At 41.3% G+C, this 19644-nt stretch overlaps 1 protein-coding gene across 1 annotated transcript in view; it reads left to right on the top strand.

Moving 5' to 3' along the window:
• The first annotated feature begins 5979 nt into the window (after positions 1-5979).
• The window catches only part of CERK1 (chitin elicitor receptor kinase 1), a 29524-nt gene continuing 15859 nt past the window's right edge, over positions 5980-19644 (top strand). The window contains exons 1-4 of the mRNA XM_077368708.1: positions 5980-7094; positions 17598-17631; positions 17739-17743; positions 17828-17989. Coding sequence (XP_077224823.1) covers positions 6452-7094; positions 17598-17631; positions 17739-17743; positions 17828-17989 — 844 coding nt within the window. The 5' untranslated portion in view covers positions 5980-6451. The remainder of the gene's footprint in view (positions 7095-17597; positions 17632-17738; positions 17744-17827; positions 17990-19644) is intronic.

Genomic DNA, 19644 nt, shown 5'->3' with positions numbered 1-19644 from the left:
AAGCTACACCTTCCGAAGTTGCAGGAAGCAACGGCTCCATTCTAACATTCTCTGCTTGAGGCGCTGTTGGTTTAGGAACAAGCCGCCTCCTCGCCACCGGATCCGCTGACTGTTCTTGGTGCCCTGGAAAATTGAAGTCCGAATTGGACCAGACTTTATGACACTTCCAACATCTAACCCTCCTTCGAAAATTCCTGAAAGCACATCTGCAACATCTCCAATCTCCCAGTTCTCTATTCTTTCTTTTGTGGAAGGCACTCTCCATTCGTCTTCCCTTCTTGCTTCGGACGGGTAGCCACTCCTCCTCTTCAGATCGGTGAGGCCAATTTCTCTGCCCAACTGCCGGCTCAGAGCCAAACTTCTTCCAACCTCCTACAGAATCGCCCAAAAGGCCTACTTCGGGGTTGATCCGCCGGACCCCAAGAGGGATCAAATTCGCCCCACTGGCCCATCTAGGGCGATCTCCCCCAACACCTTTCACCCCGACGGAGATCATAATTGTCACGGAATCCTCCTCCACTCTGCAAAATGTGCCGACCACCGAGCCGTGAGAATCCACTGGATTCTGGATCGGAAACCCACGCGGAGACCGAGATGGAGGAAGACACCGAATCTGAAGGAGCTGAAGAAGAAGAGGTAGAGGATACAGATGAGAAGAAGATCCCTCTCCCTGCAAAATTATCCTTGTACGAGAATCCTTTTGTAGATGGCGACCAGATTTAATGTCGTGAGGTCCACCTGGCCGGGTGCATAGTTACTTGTATGCTGTGACTATCGCCCAGCATACGAACTATGTCCGTTTTACACACAAGGTGTCCAGGTGTTGAGATACTAATGGTGCGGTGGCACTAGAAGGCGGGTATAGCCCTCACGGCTCCTACTTATAGTATCTCTCCGAGAGTAACCTGTATTGAGTGATTCCTGAATGACCGTCGGCAATCCGTGGTGCAATCGGCTGAGATTGGTGATGATGAATGGGCTATATACTACAAACCCCCTTCTTCTTCTTATGTTAATCCCACCCAATTTCAGATCTGGGATGAAAGGAAATGGGGATCCGATCGGTGGAGTGGGTAGCTATAATGGAGGCAAAGGGTATAGAAGTGGTGGCTATAGGTGGTGGTAATCGGAGAAAATTGGTCTTTGACGGAAAAAATGGAGGTGATGGGAATTTAAAAAGGTGGTGAATGTGGTAGATGGTGGCTGATTTGAGAATTGAAAGGGAAATCAAAGTGGGTTTCAAAATCTTCGTGGGTTTTGAAGATGAGGATGTGGCTGTGGCAAAGAAGATGGTGGTGGTTCTATAGAGAATAGAAGAAATGGGGCTAGAGATTTTGAAATGGGTTTCCCAGATCTGTTGGAGGAGATGAAGGTGTGAGATGGGTTTCAAGAGGTAAAAGAAATGACCGGATTCCGACGGACCACCGGAGGAGATAAAAGTGTTCGGATCCCGGCGAGCTCACCGGAGTCAAGGGAGGTCAGAGGTAAATGGGGTTTTGAAGTAAAATAGAAGAGGGTTTAAAAGGAAGATGGAGGTTGGAAATGAAGGGGGTGGTGTTGCTCTAGTAGAGGTGGATGTTGATATGTAAGCAAAAGAGATGATGGTGGTCGAATCTTGAGGAGGTGGAGATCGGCACCGGCGAGACGGGGAAGGAAATGAATCTGGGCCCAATAGAGATGGAGGTGGTGGTGGCAATGGTAGGGAAGATGGATAAGGTGATCGGAGCGTGGAAATCGAGGTCGAAATCAACCGGCGAGGATGCCGGAGAGTGGAACCCGAAACCCTCTCTGCCAGTTCTCCTCCATCGTGAGGTAGATTATAAAATCAACGGAGCATTAGAAAGACAATCTTACCATGGCAGCAAGAAAAAGCCCCTGATTGCTCTGTTTTTGGGAGCAAAAGCCTAGCTTTCTTCCACAAAGAGAAACCCACGAAGAGAAACCCTCAGAATGTACCTGAGAACTTATTCTCTTGGGAAGCTACTGGATCCGCATTTGGTTGAGTAGCCTCGGTCACAGATGTTTGAAGCTTGTCAGATTTTTCATTGTTCTTAACAGGCCTCCATTCCTTCTTAGGTTGAGGGGTTTATGATCTGGAAGCTAGTTGCACTCCTCTGTGCTGTGGCTGAAATCTTTGCAATTGCTGCAAATCTTGGGTTTCCAATCATAGGTTATTGGTTGCATGATCACTCCCGAAGCTGTTCTAAGTTTGATTGAATCCGGTAGGGGTTGTTCGGCTTTAACTTGGATGCACATCCTAGCATAGTTTAACCTTGACAAATCAGCAGTTGGGGTGTCCATTAGAGAGGCTTTCCAATGATGCTAGCAATCCTACTCGTATTATGGGGGGTCCATCCCTAGAGATGAATCCAAATGGGAATTTCATAAAGTTGCTTCTTTTCCAAAGTGGTTTTTGGAGTGGAGTTCACCTTTGGAGGAATAGGGGCCTTCCTCCATAGTTGTGACTTGTTTTTTCTAGGACTTGTGTACAATTGTCGGAATTTGTGAATTTAAATAAGAAGAATCCATTCTCCAGTTTGAACATTTGGAGGCCCCCCATTAGGCTCCATTTACGGGTGAGGCTTTCTCTGAGGGAGACAAAATAAGGACTTCTTCCCAGGTAGTAGCCAACAAGACAACCCATTTGTTTTCCACCTCCTGGATTTATTCGTCCTCGAAGAAGAATTCAAGACTTGAAGCTTCATCTTCCCCCGGAGCAATGTATTCGAGATTTGGAGGGGACAAGTCTGTTTTCTTTGTGAAGAGCATATACGCCAGGGGTTTGTGGGGGCATTTTGGACAGCATTCTTTTGGCTGCTAGGTCTTGGTTTTGAAGATTTTCCTTGATTTCCTATTGTTTGTAGATTTTCCTTCTGGCGGCTAGGTCATGGTTTTGCTTTTGCTTCCAAGACAGCATTCAGAGAAGGGACAGTTCTGGGCACTGGGCTATCCTTTTCTCTAACAGCATGAGTACAATTTTCAAATTATGGAGATGGTGGAGGGCTGCCTTTTTCTTGACTACCATTGTTTGGATTTCTGATGTCTAGCTCCATGCCCGTCTCCATTTCACCTTTTTCCAGATTTTGGAGATGATGGTCTTCAGAAATTTCCATTTTCATGCTAAGACTTGTAGCTGAGAGATAGTCGATTTCATCTTCTTCTGCTTTATTTTTGAATGGGAGAATTCATTAAAAAAGACCGAGATGGCCGAATAGTATAGAGGAGAAAAAGAAAAATTACAGCTCAAAGAATAAAAGCATCAGGGAGGAAGGAAATCATATTTCTCTAGCGACTCCAACCCAACCCCTCTTCTAGCAAGAGAATCCGCCATATCATTTGTCGACCTTCTGACGTGATTGAACGTCATAGATGAATCTCCGATAATATCAAGAATCTGATTGAAAAAGGTTGCGAACCTCCAAGGAAACTTATGTGAACCGGATAACCAACAGATAACATTGATGGAGTCACCTTCCACCACCACTTTATTTAAATCTTCCCCTTCAAGTAACTTAATTCCTTGATAAGCAGCACTTACTTTCGCCTCATTCGAATCAGCAGTACCAATAGGGCCTGCATATGACCAAATCACCACCCCCTTATCATCCCTAAGAACCCCTCCAATACCGGCCGGGCTGGGATTACCCAGGCTCGATCCATCAAAATTAAGCTTACGATCTCCATTCACGGGAGGGTCCCATGCTTGTACAATAGTATTATCCCATTCCGAACTAGAACACACTTCTCTCCATCCATACCATAACTTAAATGTGGACACGAAGTTAATTAGCGGCATCGACTTAGCCCAAGATATTGTCAACGCTATTGCTTTTGAAGCAACAAAGAGGGCACTTTTAGATTTACCTCTAAAAGTTCTAGCATTTCTTTCCTGCCACAACGACCATATAATAGCGAAAAAATATAACTTCCAAAGGATTTTTCCTTTCTTCCCCCACGGCACATATTGCCAGCATTCCAAAGCCTGAGCAAAATCTCTAGGAAAAACCCAATGTATACCAAACCTACCCAACATCATACTCCACACCTTTCTAGCAAAATTACAATGAAGGAGCAAATAGATCGCCGACTCACCATCTTCTTGGCAAAGAATACAGTGATTAATAATGATCATCTTTCTTTCCCTCAGAAAATCAATCGTTTGAATCCGCCCTAGAATGGCAGCCCACCCGAAAACTACAACAGAAGGAGGAACCGAGATAGACCAAACTCTAGCAACTTCTGGTGCAACATTAGAAGGTAACAAGTGGTTGTAAAAAGATTTGGATGTGAATACTCCTGACGATTCCCAAATCCATACCCTAACATCCAACCCATCCCTTTTTATATAACAACTCTCAAGAAGATAAAAAAAGCCTTGTTACCGATATGAGTTCTCTATCAAAGAAGTTACGCCTAAAAGCAGGCGCCCATATCACTCTTCCATCCATACGCACAAAACAGTCCTTAACTAAAGCTTCCTTAGCTGACGACGCCAAAAACAAATCCGGGAATAAATCCTTCAACGGTTCTTTAGCACACCACAAGTCTAGCCAAAATCTCACACGATCGCCAACCTGAACCCTGAATCTAATCTCCTTTTTAAGCAAAGCCTGATTCACTTTTCCTACTCTCCTTATGCCTAAACCTCCCGTCTTAATTGGCTTACAAACTCTTTTCCAACCCACTAATGAAAGACCCTGCTTCTTATCAGACAACCCCCCCCCCCCAAAAGAAATCTGCGTTGGATCTTCTCAATTCTCTTTGAAATACTCACCGGGCATTTAAACACCTACAACTGGTAAATTGGAATGCTCGCAAATTCTGCTTTAATCAAAGTAAGTCTAAAACAAACAGGCCTAATTATGGTGTCTTGTATTCGGATGTAATGGAATGGCTTGAAATGCTATCTTTGTAATTTGGGCCACCCTCTTTGCCCTTGTATTGTTTTCTTTCCCTTATTAATCATATTTACATTTCAAAAAAGAGGAAGTAAACAGGAGCAAACCAACTTGCAAAACAGGTAAAAGAAGATGACAAAGTGGCAAGAATTTTAAGTTCTAAAAGGAAGAAATGGGAAGAAGAAAACCAATGCTCCCTTAGGGCATGTTTGGCAACCATGAAAAAGTATTCCATGAACTATTCATGTGCCCAATTGTGAAAGAAGTGCTAACAAGGACTCAAGGAGGGAGGGGAGAGACTTAAAGAAAAACAGTGAAAAAATATGCTTACCTCAAAGAAGTGCATTAGTCTAAAAGTGGAGCGGAAATATCAGCTCCCTAACTTTGAACTTTGACCAAAATTTTCTCTTTAGTAAAATCATTACCAAAGATTGTCTTCTATAGGTTTAAGCCAATGGGTGTATAATTGTAAGCCAAGGATGTACAAGATCCCAGGTAAATCTGCAGCCAAGAGTGTTAATAGAGTTGGGGGGAGGGGGGCACATAATTAGATGATCTAGACCGTTCATTTGTTGGTAGATAGGAGCAAATGGTGTAAAATTGACTACATGGTATGCAAATCTCCACTAATTGAAGGGTTAGGATCATCACGTGGAGAAGATTTCTGGGGCACAGCCTATCTACGGTGGGGACCAACAAATGAACGGTTTATGTTGACCCCCGCATGCGGGTCACCCAATCAACGATCTCAATCGTTACGTCAAGAACTATAAGAATCAACGGTCAAATTTTATTGGGTTGGTGTCCCATCATACAATCAATGGCTTAGATCATCAGACACGGCATTGCCCCACATGGTGAAATCTCCTTCTTATTATGACCATCCAATTTGTACAGCCGGGAAATGATATCATGCTATCAGCACGACCATTTTTTGATAATTGCACTAACTCATTTAGTACTTTATTATTTACAAAGTTACAATTCCCAAAAAACTCACACAAGCCGATTAAAAGAGAAGAGACGAGCTGAGTTTCTGAAATTATTAAAACATGGTTTGTGCTGATCTCATTCCCCACTTGTCAACTATTCTTAACAAACAACGAATCAAAACATGGAAGAAGAAGACAGACGAGGACACTCTCAACCCGTGTAAATATGAAATTACTTTGGTAGAAGAAAGAAAAGCTCTTACAGAGAAAGAGTGCAAAGTCAACACGTTCTTACACCTCAAAACTATTCGTCTACTAGCAGAGAAGGAAGAATTCAAGAAAGCTACGGTTTTTGAAGGGTTTTTTGTTTTTGCTTTGCTTTGATGATTTATCATCTCTCTATCCTGCAGTGGAAAACAAGTAATCTAGATATTGGGTTTTGATTTTCTTCATCTGGGTCTGTTTTGTATATTGAGTTTTTTGGGTTTTCTTCATCTGGGTCTGTTTTATTTCTCTTCAATTTTCATCTCCTCTTTGATCGAGTAAAATTGAATTGGGTTTTTACCCCTTTGTCTATTATTGTTCCTTACTCCCTCTTGAATGTTTTTTCTACTTTGATGAATGATGATGATTGTTTTGGAAAGAAGGAGAAGAAAAGTGGAATTGTATCTATTGGGTTTTGTCATATTCTTGTGTGTGTGGGTTATTGGAGTACAAGCCCAGTGTAGAGGAGGCTGTGACCTTGCTTTAGGTTCTTGCTATGTATCCCCAAATTGGAATCTCACATACATATCTAATCTCTTTGACAACAGACCCATAAGCGAAATTGTTCTATACAACAACATATCAAACCAGGATAGCATTTTAGCTGGTACTAGAGTGAATGTCCCTTTCTCTTGTGATTGCATAAATGAAAATTTCTTCGGCCACACTTTCAGTTACGTTGTTCAATCCGGCGATACCTATGATCAAATTGCTTCAAGTGTTTACGCGAACCTCACAACCACAGCGTTGCTGCGGGCTATGAATAGTTATGACGAAACTCGGATTCCAGACAATGCGACTATCAATGTTACAGTGAATTGCTCTTGTGGGGATACCAGTATTTCTAAGGATTATGGTTTGTTTGTTACGTACCCACTTCAACCGGGCGAGAACCTGTCTTCCGTTGCGGCCGATGTTGGTTTCCGAGATCTTTCTCTGCTGCGAAGGTACAACCCGAATTCGAATTTCAGCAGCGGAGAAGTGTTCGTTCCGACGAAAGGTGACTTCCTCTTGTTATGTTTTGCTACCGTGTTTCATTGCTATTAATTAAGCCATTGATTGGTTCTTCTAATATTACATTCTTGAACTCTTGAAAATGATCATTGTGGATGGTTGATTGTGATTGCATAGTTTAACCTTGACAAATCAGCAGTTGGGGTGTCCATTAGAGAGGCTTTCCAATGATGCTGGCAATCCTACTCGTATTATGGGGGGTCCATCTCGAGAGATGAATCCAAATCGGAATTTCATAAAGTTGCTTCTTTTCCAAAGTGGTTTTTGGAGTGGAGTTCACCTTTGGAGGAGTAGGGGCCTTCCTCCATAGTTGTGACTTGTTTTTTCTAGGACTTGTGTACAATTGTCGGAATTTGTGAATTTAAATAAGAAGAATCCATTCTCCAGTTTGAACATTTGGAGGCCCCCCATTAGGCTCCATTTACGGGTGAGGCTTTCTCTGAGAGCGACAAAATAGGGACTTCTTCCCAGGTAGTAGCCAACAAGACAACCCATTTGTTTTCCACCTCCTGGATTTATTCGTCCTCGAAGAAGAATTCAAGACTTGAAGCTTCATCTTCCCCCGGAGCAATGTATTCGAGATTTGGAGGGGACAAGTCTGTTTTCTTTGTGAAGAGCATATACGCTAGGGGTTTGTGGGGGCATTTTGGGCAGCATTCTTCTGGCTGCTAGGTCTTGGTTTTGAAGATCTTCCTTTATTTCCTATTGTTTGTAGATTTTCCTTCTGGCGGCTAGGTCCTGGTTTTGCTTTTGCTTTCAAGACAGCATTCAGAGAAGGGACAGTTCTGGGCACTGGGCTATCCTTTTCTCAAACAGCATCAGTACAATTTTCAAATTATGGAGATGGTGGAGGGCTGCCTTTTTCTTGACTACCATTGTTTGGATTTCTGATGTCTAGCTCCATGCCCGTCTCCATTTTTCCTTTTTCCAGATTTTGCAGATGATGGTCTTCAGAAATTTCCATTTTCATGCTAAGACTTGTAGCTGAGAGATAGTCGATTTCATCTTCTTCTTATTTATTTTTGAATGGAGGAATTCATTAAAAAAGACCGAGATGGTCGAATAGTATAGAGGAGAAAAAGAAAAATTACAGCTCAAAGAATAAAAGCATCAGGGAGGAAGGAAATCATATTTCTCTAGCGACTCCAACCCAACCCCTCTTCTAGCAAGAGAATCCGCCATATCATTTGTCGACCTTCTAACGTGATTGAACGTCATAGATGAATCTCCGATAATATCAAGAATCTGATTGAAAAGGTCGCGAACCTCCAAGGAAACTTATGTGAACCGGATAACCAACGGATAACATTGATGGAGTCACCTTCCACCACCACTTTATTTAAATCTTCCCCTTCAAGTAACTTAATTCCTTGATAAGCAGCACTTACTTTCGCCTCATTCGAATCAGCAGTACCAATAGGGCCTGCATATGACCAAATCACCACCCCCTTATCATCCCTAAGAACCCCTCCAATACCGACCGGGCTGGGATTACCTAGGCTCGATCCATCAAAATTAAGCTTACGATCTCCATTCACCGGAGGGTCCCATGCTTGTACAATAGTATTATCCCATTCCGAACTAGAACACACTTCTCTCCATCCATACCATAACTCATATGCGGACACGACGTTAAATAGCGGCATCGACTTAGCCCAAGATATTGTCAACGCTATTGCTTTTGAAGCAACAAAGAGGGCACTTTTAGATTTACCTCTAAAAGTTCTAGCATTTCTTTCCTGCCACAACGACCATATAATAGCGAAAAAATATAACTTCCAAAGGATTTTTCCTTTCTTCCCCCACGGCACATACTGCCAGCATTCCAAAGCCTGAGCAATATCTCTAGGAAAAACCCAATGTATACCAAACCTCCCCAACATCATACCCCACACCTTTCTAGCAAAATTACAATGAAGGAGCAAATGGATCGCCGACTCACCATCTTCTTGGCAAAGAATACAGTGATTAATAATGATCATCTTTCTTTCCCTCAGGAAATCAATCGTTTGAATCGGCCCTAGAATGGCAGCCCACCCAAAAACTGCAACAGAAGGAGGAACCGAGATAGACCAAACGATTAGAGGGTAACAAGTGGTTGTAAAAAGATTTGGATGTGAATACTCCTGACGATTCCCAAATTCCATACCCTAACATCCAACCAATCCCTTTTTATATAACAACTCTCAAGAAGATAAAAAAAGCCTTGTTACCGATATGAGTTCTTATCAAAGAAATTACGCCTAAAAGCAGGCGCTCATATCACTCTTCCATCCATACGCACAAAACAGTCCCTAACTAAAGCTTCCTTAGCTGACGACGCCAAAAACAAATCCGGGAATAAATCCTTCTACGGTTCTTTAGCACACCACAAGTCTAGCCAAAATCTCACACGATCGCCAACCTGAACCCTGAATCTAATCCCCTGTTTACGCAAAGCCTGATTCACTTTTCCTACTCTCCTTATGCCTAAACCTCCCGTCTTAATTGGCTTGCAAACTCTTTTCCAACCCACTAATGAAAGACCCTGCTTCTTATCAGACCTTCCCCCCCCCCCACCCACAAAAGAAATCTGCGTTGGATCTTCTCAATTCTCTTTGAAATACTCACCGGGCATTTAAACACCTACAACTGGTAAATTGGAATGCTCGCCAATTCTGCTTTAATCAAAGTAAGTCTACCACCACGAGATACAAGATTCCTCTTCCAAGTATCTAATCTCCTCTCCACTCTCTCAACAATCAACACCCAACTAGATAATTTTGGCCTCCCAGTACCCAATGGTAACCTCGGATAAGAAGCTGGCAAGCATTCCGCAAGACCAAGGCCAACCTCGCCATCCAAATTAACTCCATACAATTTGGATTTATGAAAATTAATGCGCTGACCAGATATCATCTCATACCACCAGATGATCGCTTTAAGAGAAAGGACCGCCTTGACATCCGGCGAGCAAAAAAGTAATGTATCATCTGCGAACTGAAGATGTGTAACCTCCACCTCTTTTTGCCCAACAGAAAAACCTTGAATAAGCTTAGCTGCACTCCCTTTTGGCTAACAACAAATTTAGGGTTTCCGCAACCATCATGAAGAGAAAAGGGGAAAGGGGGTCGCCTTGACGAAGACCCCTCGAAGATTTGAAATAACCAAAAGGAGCACCATTAATAAGAATAGAAAACCATGAGTAAGATTTACATCTCGACATCCAACCTCTCTACTTCTCACTGAATCCCATTCTACCCATCACATAATCAAGGAAATGCCACTCCACACGATCGTATGCTTTTTCCATATCGAGTTTGCACACCACACCTATCCTTCCACACTTCGCATAATAGTCAATAGTCTCTTTGGCTATGACGGAACAATCAAGGATTTGACGATAGCTTACAAAAGCAGACTGACAATCTGAGATAATGAGAGGCATAACCATCTTTAACCTTGTAGTCAAAATCTTAGCCAGAAGCTTGTAAAGGCACTCAATGAGACTGATAGGACGAAACTCTTCAATCGATGAAGCACCCTTAACCTTTGGAATAAGCGCAATGAAAGTCGAACTAGTACCACGATCAAGAATCATACCGTCAAAAAATTCTCGAAAGAATCTCATGACGTCCCCCTTCATAAAATCCTAGCAAGATTGAAAAAACGCGATGCAGAACCCATCAGAACCTGGAGCTTTATCTCCCTCCATTGAATACAATCCCTTTTCAATCTCCTCAATAAATGGTCTTTCTAAACTTCTAGCATCCCCTTCCATCAAGCTTCTAAAGTTTAATCCCTCCGGTATAATGCAACCATCATTTTCCGAGGAATATAACTTCAGGTAGAAATCAACAACCTTCTTCTTGATAACCTCCTTATCTTCGCATCTTACCCCATTGACTAGCAAAGAATAAATCCCATTCCCCCTTCTTCTTGCACTTGCGACGCTATGGAAATAAGCCGTGTTCTTATCACCCTCTTTGAGCCACCTAGTTCTAGATTTTTGCCTCCAAGAGATTTCCTCATGCAGAATAAGATTATTAAGCTCCTCCTTACATTTACCGACCTCTAATACCTCCTCATCTGACGCACAATTCCCAGATATTTTAACCTTTACCTCCCTAATTTTATTACGAAGCCACTCCATTCTATCATTGGAAGCTTTAAAATTCTCCACTTTCCATTCTTTAAGCTTCTCCTTAACAAACCTCAGCTTTGCACCAATAACTACATCCGACGGACCTGAGGCATGACACTCTCCCCACCATCCTCCCAACTTTTCAGTCATCTTTGGAATCTTGAGCCAAGCAATCTCAAAACGGAATGGGGAGGGGCCCCATGACTCCGTTTGAGGATCAAGAAGAATAGGGCAGTGATATGAAACCGAATGTTCTATAGCGACCTGTCTCGTGCCTTGAAACAAATCCAACCATCTCCGGCAGAACAAAAAATCTATCTATCCTACTTTTGCTGCTCCCCCTCTCCCAAGTGAACTCCTGCCCTACTAGAAGTAAATCAACCAGTTCCCAATCCGCGATAAATTTTGAGAATCTCTTCATATTAATATTAGGCCTGATGAACCCAACCCTTTCACCCACCCATCAAATCTCATTGAAATCACCCCCAATACACCAAGGATAATCCCATCTACCCCTAACGCCATCCAATTCCTCCCAGAACAACTTCTTCTCCCCCGTAACCACAGGCCTATAAAACCCAGTAAAGGTCAGTCTGTTATTTTTATGAATATCCAGAATACCACCAGACGCCCCAACCGCATCAAGGGAACAAGAATCCCAATGCATTAGAACACCTGCACCTTTTAGAACAAACCTATTTATATCCGTCAATTTTGTCTCCTGAATACAAACGACATCCGGCTTATACATACTAATTAACTTCTTGATATGAGTTCTCTTTTCCAAAGACCCCATACCAGTCACATTCCAGCTTGCAATCTTCATTTTCTACAAGATCTTCTGATCTTCGCCTTCGAGCTTTGATTAGCTCCACTAGTAATCAGAACCTTCCCCTCCGCCTCCTTACTCTCCGGAGTACGGAAATTGAACTCAGTTTTCAACTTGAGTAACTCTCTAATCAATTTTTTTGAGGCTTCAAGACAACGGATATCGATCGGATCGCTCATATTATGCTCATGGTCCTCCTTCTGCCTCAACATTTTTTTCAGATCGATCTCAGACCCGACAAATGATAAGCCAAATATTTTACCAGTAGTGACGACATGGTTCACAAAGATATCAATAATCTCTGGATCCACACTTGTCCCATAAGCTTCATCATCCATCTCCCTACCATCCACCGCCACCACCTTATCCGAACAAATCCACCCAAATCTACCGCCAACTCCGAGCCACTTAACCCATAATCTTCCACATTGAATGGGACAATTTGTAACTCCTTTGGCTCATGAGAAAACCCCTCAATAACCCCAAGATCAGAACCCAACCCTTCATCTCCATTGCCCTTGTCGCAAGGGCGATCCAGCACCACTGACGCCACTGAGAAATTTTTACTACCAGAATACATATTAGGGCCATTCAAATCACCCACACTACAAAATTAAACTCAAACATATCTTCTTCCACGACATGCAAAGGCCGAACCATGTCGTCTTTAGGATTCTCCTCGCTCAGGCATTGAAGAGGATTACCCACTACATCATCCCACCCATAATTCTCGTCTTCAATAGCCAAGGGGGATATTGCCTCACACGAGCCGAAATCAAGCTGCACTGGAGAGACATAATGATCCACCAAACTAGAGTTGAAATCCTCCTCGGCCTGCATATCGTAGCCTTTGCTTCCCGACGGAGATAACACCAAATCCAGCGGGTCAAGCTCTACGGGGGCCACAAAATCCTTCGTTATCGTAGCTTTAGAAAAGCAGATAGAAGATCTCGATGGAGATGTGACCTCCTCAAAACCCCCAGCCCAACGTCTGATTGGGGATAAAAAGGGGCTGGAATCTAAAAAATTTAATATTTTTTTATTAGGTTGGATTATCATAGACCGACCCGGGCCCACCTTCAAAGAAACATCAAGCCCACTACACTGGTGCTAATCCAAAGAAATATCCTCACCGGGCCCACCTTCGAAGCCCACCTTCTTCCTCTGCATACTCCTCGGTGAAAGAGCCGAAATTATATCATAAAAGTCATTTATAGCCACAGAATCCTCTGAACTGAGATTACCACACGTGTTGATAATCCCTCTGATACTTCTCCATCTCTCGACAGGTGGAGAAACCAAATTTTGAATTTCAAGAACTTCGCCAGAAGTAGGTAAGCTATTGTGCGCCACCCCCAGCACAGGATAACCAAGCATACTATCATGCGCTATAATCGGAATTTCGTCAGCCAAAGGCTTGGAGCAGGAAAAAGACGATTCTAATTCATCCTCGTCCAAAGAAGAAGACTTCTCTGGAATTCTCTAACTCCTCAGATTCATACGAAGAGGATATCTTTTCCGCACGAATCCATAGGATAGAACCATCAATAGCTGAAGGGATTACCATCGATTTACCAGCGTCCCCATAAGATGAAATCTGAACCAGTGCAGAAATGTATCCAGCTCCCGCTGAACAAGATGGGTCTAAGGCTAAGACCTTACCAATGTGTCCACCAATCTTTCTGAAATTTTCCTCACACTATGCTTCTGGAGGAACCCCCGAGAATCGCCACCAATCCACAAGACCATCTCTTGGGAACTTTAACGCACACGGGATTAATTGCACGAAGGGAGAATTAACCGCCGATGACCAAACCCTCTGAATGTTGAGAAGATTCACCCCCCATGGGAGGGAAAACCATAACTTCCTCCGCATCAACTTTGTACACAGAGAGCGGCATACCTGCTCCGCATTTGCGACGAAGCCAACCTTCCAATGCTAGCACATTCCCGGACCAACCGGGACGGATTTTACCTCATAGACTAAGATCTGCATTTCCAATGGACTTTAATGGTATGGACTCCAGCTTGACAGAGGTGCCTGGGATATCTTTGATGCCTCGGCAAGACTATCCAAAGGAAAAGATATATTCTCACCGACCACTCGATCCCTCCCCTTGCTGGCCACCGAAACATCTTGAACAAGGCTTGGAAAATTATAGTCCAAGCCCGACCAAATTTTCTCACAATAACCACACACAACCCTTCGCCTGAAGTTCCTAAACTTACATCTAATACATCTCCAATCTCCCAATCCTACCGCCAATCTTCTTTCCTTAGCTCGATCAATTCTTCGGAGCCGCTTACTCTTCACTTTATTCCAAGAGTTTTCGATAGGCTTACGCCAGATGCGATCATTTCCTTCCTCACCGACTTGAATCCTCGTAGAAGCCATGAAAATCCACTCTATATTTTCATCTTCTTCTATTACTTGCTGAAGAGAGGTCTTTGACTTTCCTCTGCTTTTCTTCTTCTTCTTGCTTGAAGAGTTGTCTGTTTTCCTTGATTCTTCTTCTATCCCTTTCAGTAATTCCATTTTTTTCGTGCAAAGTCATTTCTGGTGGTGATGACAGTATTTCATCAAGTTTTCCGCATTGTTGATTTCCTAAAGCTTCTGCATCCAATCGCTTAGCCCGGAGGATTGGGCAGATTTGAGCTTGTGACTGATGAGTTGGGTTACAGACAATGCTGGTGGAGAGGATAACTCCCGGGAGTCATGATGAGCAGAAAACAGAGAAATCAGTAGGAACAGAGCTTCTTTTCCGTGTCTTCACGGAGTTCCTGGCCTTGAACTCTGTTTCCTCTATACTTATCTTTTGTTTGAAAAACCAAAGACACAGAGAGGAGAGAAGAAAAGCAAAAAGGAACCAAAACCAATCACCCTCTCCTTACCATTTTCCTTAGATTCACGATTGATTACATCTTGCTGCTATGACTTAGAGAAGGCCGCAATCCTCACCAAAGATCTTCTCCTCTCGAAAGCCCCAGCTTCCCTTCTCTCTATAATACCAGGAAGATGAAGGAGAAAACCGGATTTGCCTCTTCCAGAAACCCTAGCTTGCTTGCTCCTGGAGAAGGCCTCAATCCTAAAAGAGTCAACAAACAAACGGTCACGTGCATAAGAAAAACTCTCTTCTTCGTATCTGCCTCTTTCAAAACCCTAGCAAAGAGTAACCCTAGAAAACCCTAGCAGATTCTCTCTTCCTCATCCCCATCCCGTTGATCACCGTACTTTGGTAGGGGCAAGAATGACTATAACCGTAAACATTTCCAAACAGGCTATTTGTTTCTTCATTTTTAATATTTCTTTCCATTTTCAACTCTACAAACAAAATATTTGTGAGATGCTGGTTTGTTGTTATTATGGAGCATCAAGAGAAACCTTAGATCATTTATTTATTTATTGTCCTTGGATTTCACAAGTGGGGAGCTACTTTTTCAGCCTATTTAGGGTGAATCCTTGTTCGGAGGGCATAGCCAATATTTGTTCCTTTTGGCTATGGTGGAAGAGACGTATTGGAAACAAGAGACTCAAATGTTTGTGAATCACTTTGTTCCCATCTACTTTATTACTAGTGTGGAAAGATAGGAATGACCACATTTATAATGGGAAAGGCAAAAGCTTGGGCCAATTAATCAAATGGATAATTACTGAAGTACCCAAAAGGGATATATCCAACCCAATATCTATGAATGTTTCTCTTTCCGACCTTATCAATGATTAGATATCAATCTATGCGGATTATTCACACCACCTGATGCATGTTCCAGATGTTTGGGTTTCTCCTCCCAAAGGCTAGATCAAATTTAATTTTGACAGTAGTAACAATGTTTATAATCTGATCGACATGCATAGTGGGGTGTTTCTTTGATGCTAATCGTAGAATTATCTAATCTCATGGATGCCTAGGTGGGGAGAGTGACGCCACTGAGACCGAGTTCATGCATGTTTGGAATGGACTTAACCTCCTGCGACTTAAATCCTCCCTCAATTCAATAAGGTGGCTCAAAGAGGATTCCCCACCTTGGTGATTTAGATGCTTGTTTAGAGATATAAAAGTCATTTTGGTCAACATGGAGTTCACCTTCACTCACATTCATCATGAAGGAAATTCTCGTGCGGATGCCCTTGTAAACTACGAACAAGGTTTTAAAGTTCTATTTCGATCACTGCGGAAACGGAAACATTTCGGTTCCGATTGGAATTCTCGATTGAAATCCTATAAAATCACGGAAACATATGGAAACATATGCAATTTATAGACTTTTAAGATAAAACTTGAGAAATTGCTAGAATAAGCACAAATACGAACTTCAAAACCATCACATAAGCAAGACATACATCAATAATGGTTTAATAACATCAAACGCCTGGTGACATGAGCTGTTGCACATGTCTGAATTATCAGTATTTACCACATTTTACATGTAATACATATAATTATATAAATATTTATACATAATGCATAGATCGCATTTCACATATAATTAATGTATATATAACCATTTAATAATTACTTATATAGTCAACTCAACTCAACTCAACAAAGCCTTTGTCCCATACTAGTTGGGGTAGGCTAAATGAATCCTTTAGAAAAAATTCATGAAGAAGGTAAAAGGAATCTACGCGGCTCTAATCTTGGTTCTAGTTGGGTTCTTCTACGTGGATCATTTTCTTTCATTCTATCCTATCCAAGGTCATGTTCTATGTTATATTCCTAGCTATCAAGTTTTTCCTCAATGTTTCTACCCAAGTTGTTTTCGGTCTGCCCCTACCTCTTTTTACTTCATCAATTTGGCACGAGTCGCCTCTTCACACCGGAGCATCCAAAGGCCTACGTTGGATATGTCTAAACTATCTTAAGCGGTGCTCTGTCATCTTCTCCTCAATTGGAGCCACCCCCACCTTTTTACGAATGTCTTCATTTTTAATTCTATATAGCCTTGTGTGGCCGCACATCCATCTAAGCATTTGCATCTCCACTACACCCATCTTATGCACATGATGCTTCTTGGTGGCCTAACATTCTGAACCGTACAGCATGGCTTGCCTCACAGCTGTCTTATAAAACTTTCCCTTCAACTTGGTAGGGATTTTACGGTTGCACAGAACTCCTGAGGCAAGCTTCCACTTCAACCAACCTGCTCTTATTCTATGGTTAACATCCTCTTCAATCTCTCCTTCCTTATGTAGAATTGAATCAAGATAGCGAAAGATCTCCCTCTTAGGTACCTTATAGAGCTGCATGCAATCCAATTTTTTTGTTCTTTTTATTGTTTCCTTTTTTTGCTTTAATTAATAAAATAAATGGTAAAAAGAAAACAATAACTTGAAATTATTGATTATTTTTTCATTTATATAAACTGTATTTATTTGTTTTACCAAAATTGTGCCTTTGAAAGTCTATACTGAAGGTAAAAATTCTTCACTTGAATTTGAAGGACTGACATTGAAACTGAATAATAAATTAAGTACGCTTCGTAAGCCATATGATGGAACTTTTCTTGTCTAATGTTTTTCCTCTGATAATTTGTAGATCTAAATGGCAGCTATCGCCCCTTGAAATCGAGGTAAATTGTGTTGTCATGACTTTCATGCTAGTTTAATTCATACTCTTCTTATTTTGAGGCCTTTTAAAATTACCTAACATTTATTATTCAATTTTCTTATTTTGCAGCACTGGTGGGTGGTCCATCCTTGTTGTCAATTTGGTTCCAAAAATGTGATGTGGAAATAAGTTACTCGATATTCTTTTGGTCTAAGCAGGAATCTCAGGGGGAGTTATTGCTGGACTAGCTGTTGCAGGAGTAGCTGTGGTACTGTTTTTATTTGTTTGTATATATGTTGTTATCTCTAGAAGAAAAAAGTCAAAGAAAGCAGCATTGCTTCCGCCATCGTCTGGGGATAACTCTATCCAACAAAGACATGGTATTCATTCTTTTTTGGTTTATTAGATTTCGACAAGGAGATGGATAATTATTTGGGTTAATAACTTGTTAGTTACCTCTCTATTTCCCTTTTAACTTTGATTGTTGAAGGTTTCATGAGGACAACCAGAAACTCATGTATGGAAGCAGGACTATACATACAAAATATGTGTTCCCGTGTTCCTCGAAGCATTGTGAATATCTGTTCCCGTATTCTCGGAAGCATTGTGAATATCATGTTCACACTAAATAACCCAAAATCAAGGCACAGGCAGTAAATCATCTGGATTTTTTAGTACCAAAAATTATTGGTTTCTATAATGGGTAAAATAGCGTTAGTACAGAGGATGTGCCTGTTATTATAGACATAAATCTGGATTTTAGTACCAAAAATTATTGGTTTCTATAATGGATTAAATAGCGTTAATACACAGTATGTGCCTGTTATGTATAGACATAATTGGATTATTTATATCCCTAGGACTTTACTGTTTTCCGTCACACTAGAATTATATATATATATATATATATATATATATATATATATATAGAGAGAGAGAGAGAGAGAGAGAGGAAAAGGAGCGTGCGCTCGAGCGCATATAAGGTTATATGCGCTCGAGGACCCAAACACATGGGTCCCACATTTTTTGTGGTGATTAAAACCATTCATTTGCAAGGCCCCATCATAGATAGGGTGTGTACAAAAAATCAGCTCCATTGGATCATCCTAACCCCTCCAAAAGTGGAGGGCAAAAATGGGCAGATTTGTAGCAAACGGTGTCTGTCCATTTTGCCCTCCACTTTTGGATGGGTTAGGATGATCCTATGGAGCTGATTTTTTGTACACATCCTATCTATGAAAGAGTCTTTCAAATGAATGCTTTGGATCATCCTAACAATGTGGGCCCACATGAGTTTTGTGCCCTCGAGCGCATATAAGCTATATGTGCTCGAGGCACAATCATATTCCTCATATATATATATATATATATATATATATATATATATATATATATATATATATATATATATATATATGCTCAGTAAGTTATGTGTATATCCGTACGTATCAAGAACTTGTAATAAATAATTATTATTATTGAATAAAATGAAGTGAGTTTTGACTCTACAATTTGTCTCTTCTACCTTTTCACTGTCTTTATGATCTATCATATTCAAAAGAGGTTTTACATATTAGTCTGTCCAAATTACACCCTGGGATTTCAAGTCTAAATGTCCATTGTTTGGCACATACCTTTTGCTCTTTGAGGTTCTTTCAAACAATAACATTTTTTTCCAGGTCCATGCTTCACATTTGAAAGTTTTTTTCATTTATAGTTCATCTATTTGTGCCTTATCGGTCCACAATTCAATCTGATCACATCTGTCTTATCTTTGGATTTCATGTCCTAAGGGTATCTTGTGATTGCATAAATGGAACTACCCCTATAAGTACTCGTTTTATGATAAAAATAAGTGCATCTTTATCGATACTTTTGGAGAAGAACAAATCTATGTTCAACTCATAAAGGAGTTTGATTTAGTTCACCCATCACTTTGTTATTTGGAAATTTTAATTGCTTATGTAAAATGGCATTCAAGGTCTGATCATCCCAAGCTATGTCATAGATTTTTATCCCTGTGATTTATTTCTTC

The sequence above is a fragment of the Tasmannia lanceolata genome, unplaced genomic scaffold (genome assembly GCF_043159265.1).
Source record: "Tasmannia lanceolata isolate RefF3 unplaced genomic scaffold, GAP_Taslan_0.1 ptg000003l, whole genome shotgun sequence".
NCBI classification, from domain to species: Eukaryota; Viridiplantae; Streptophyta; class Magnoliopsida; order Canellales; family Winteraceae; genus Tasmannia; species Tasmannia lanceolata.
The sequence above is the reverse complement of the archived record's forward strand: the minus strand, read 5'-3'. Positions and strand labels throughout refer to the sequence as shown.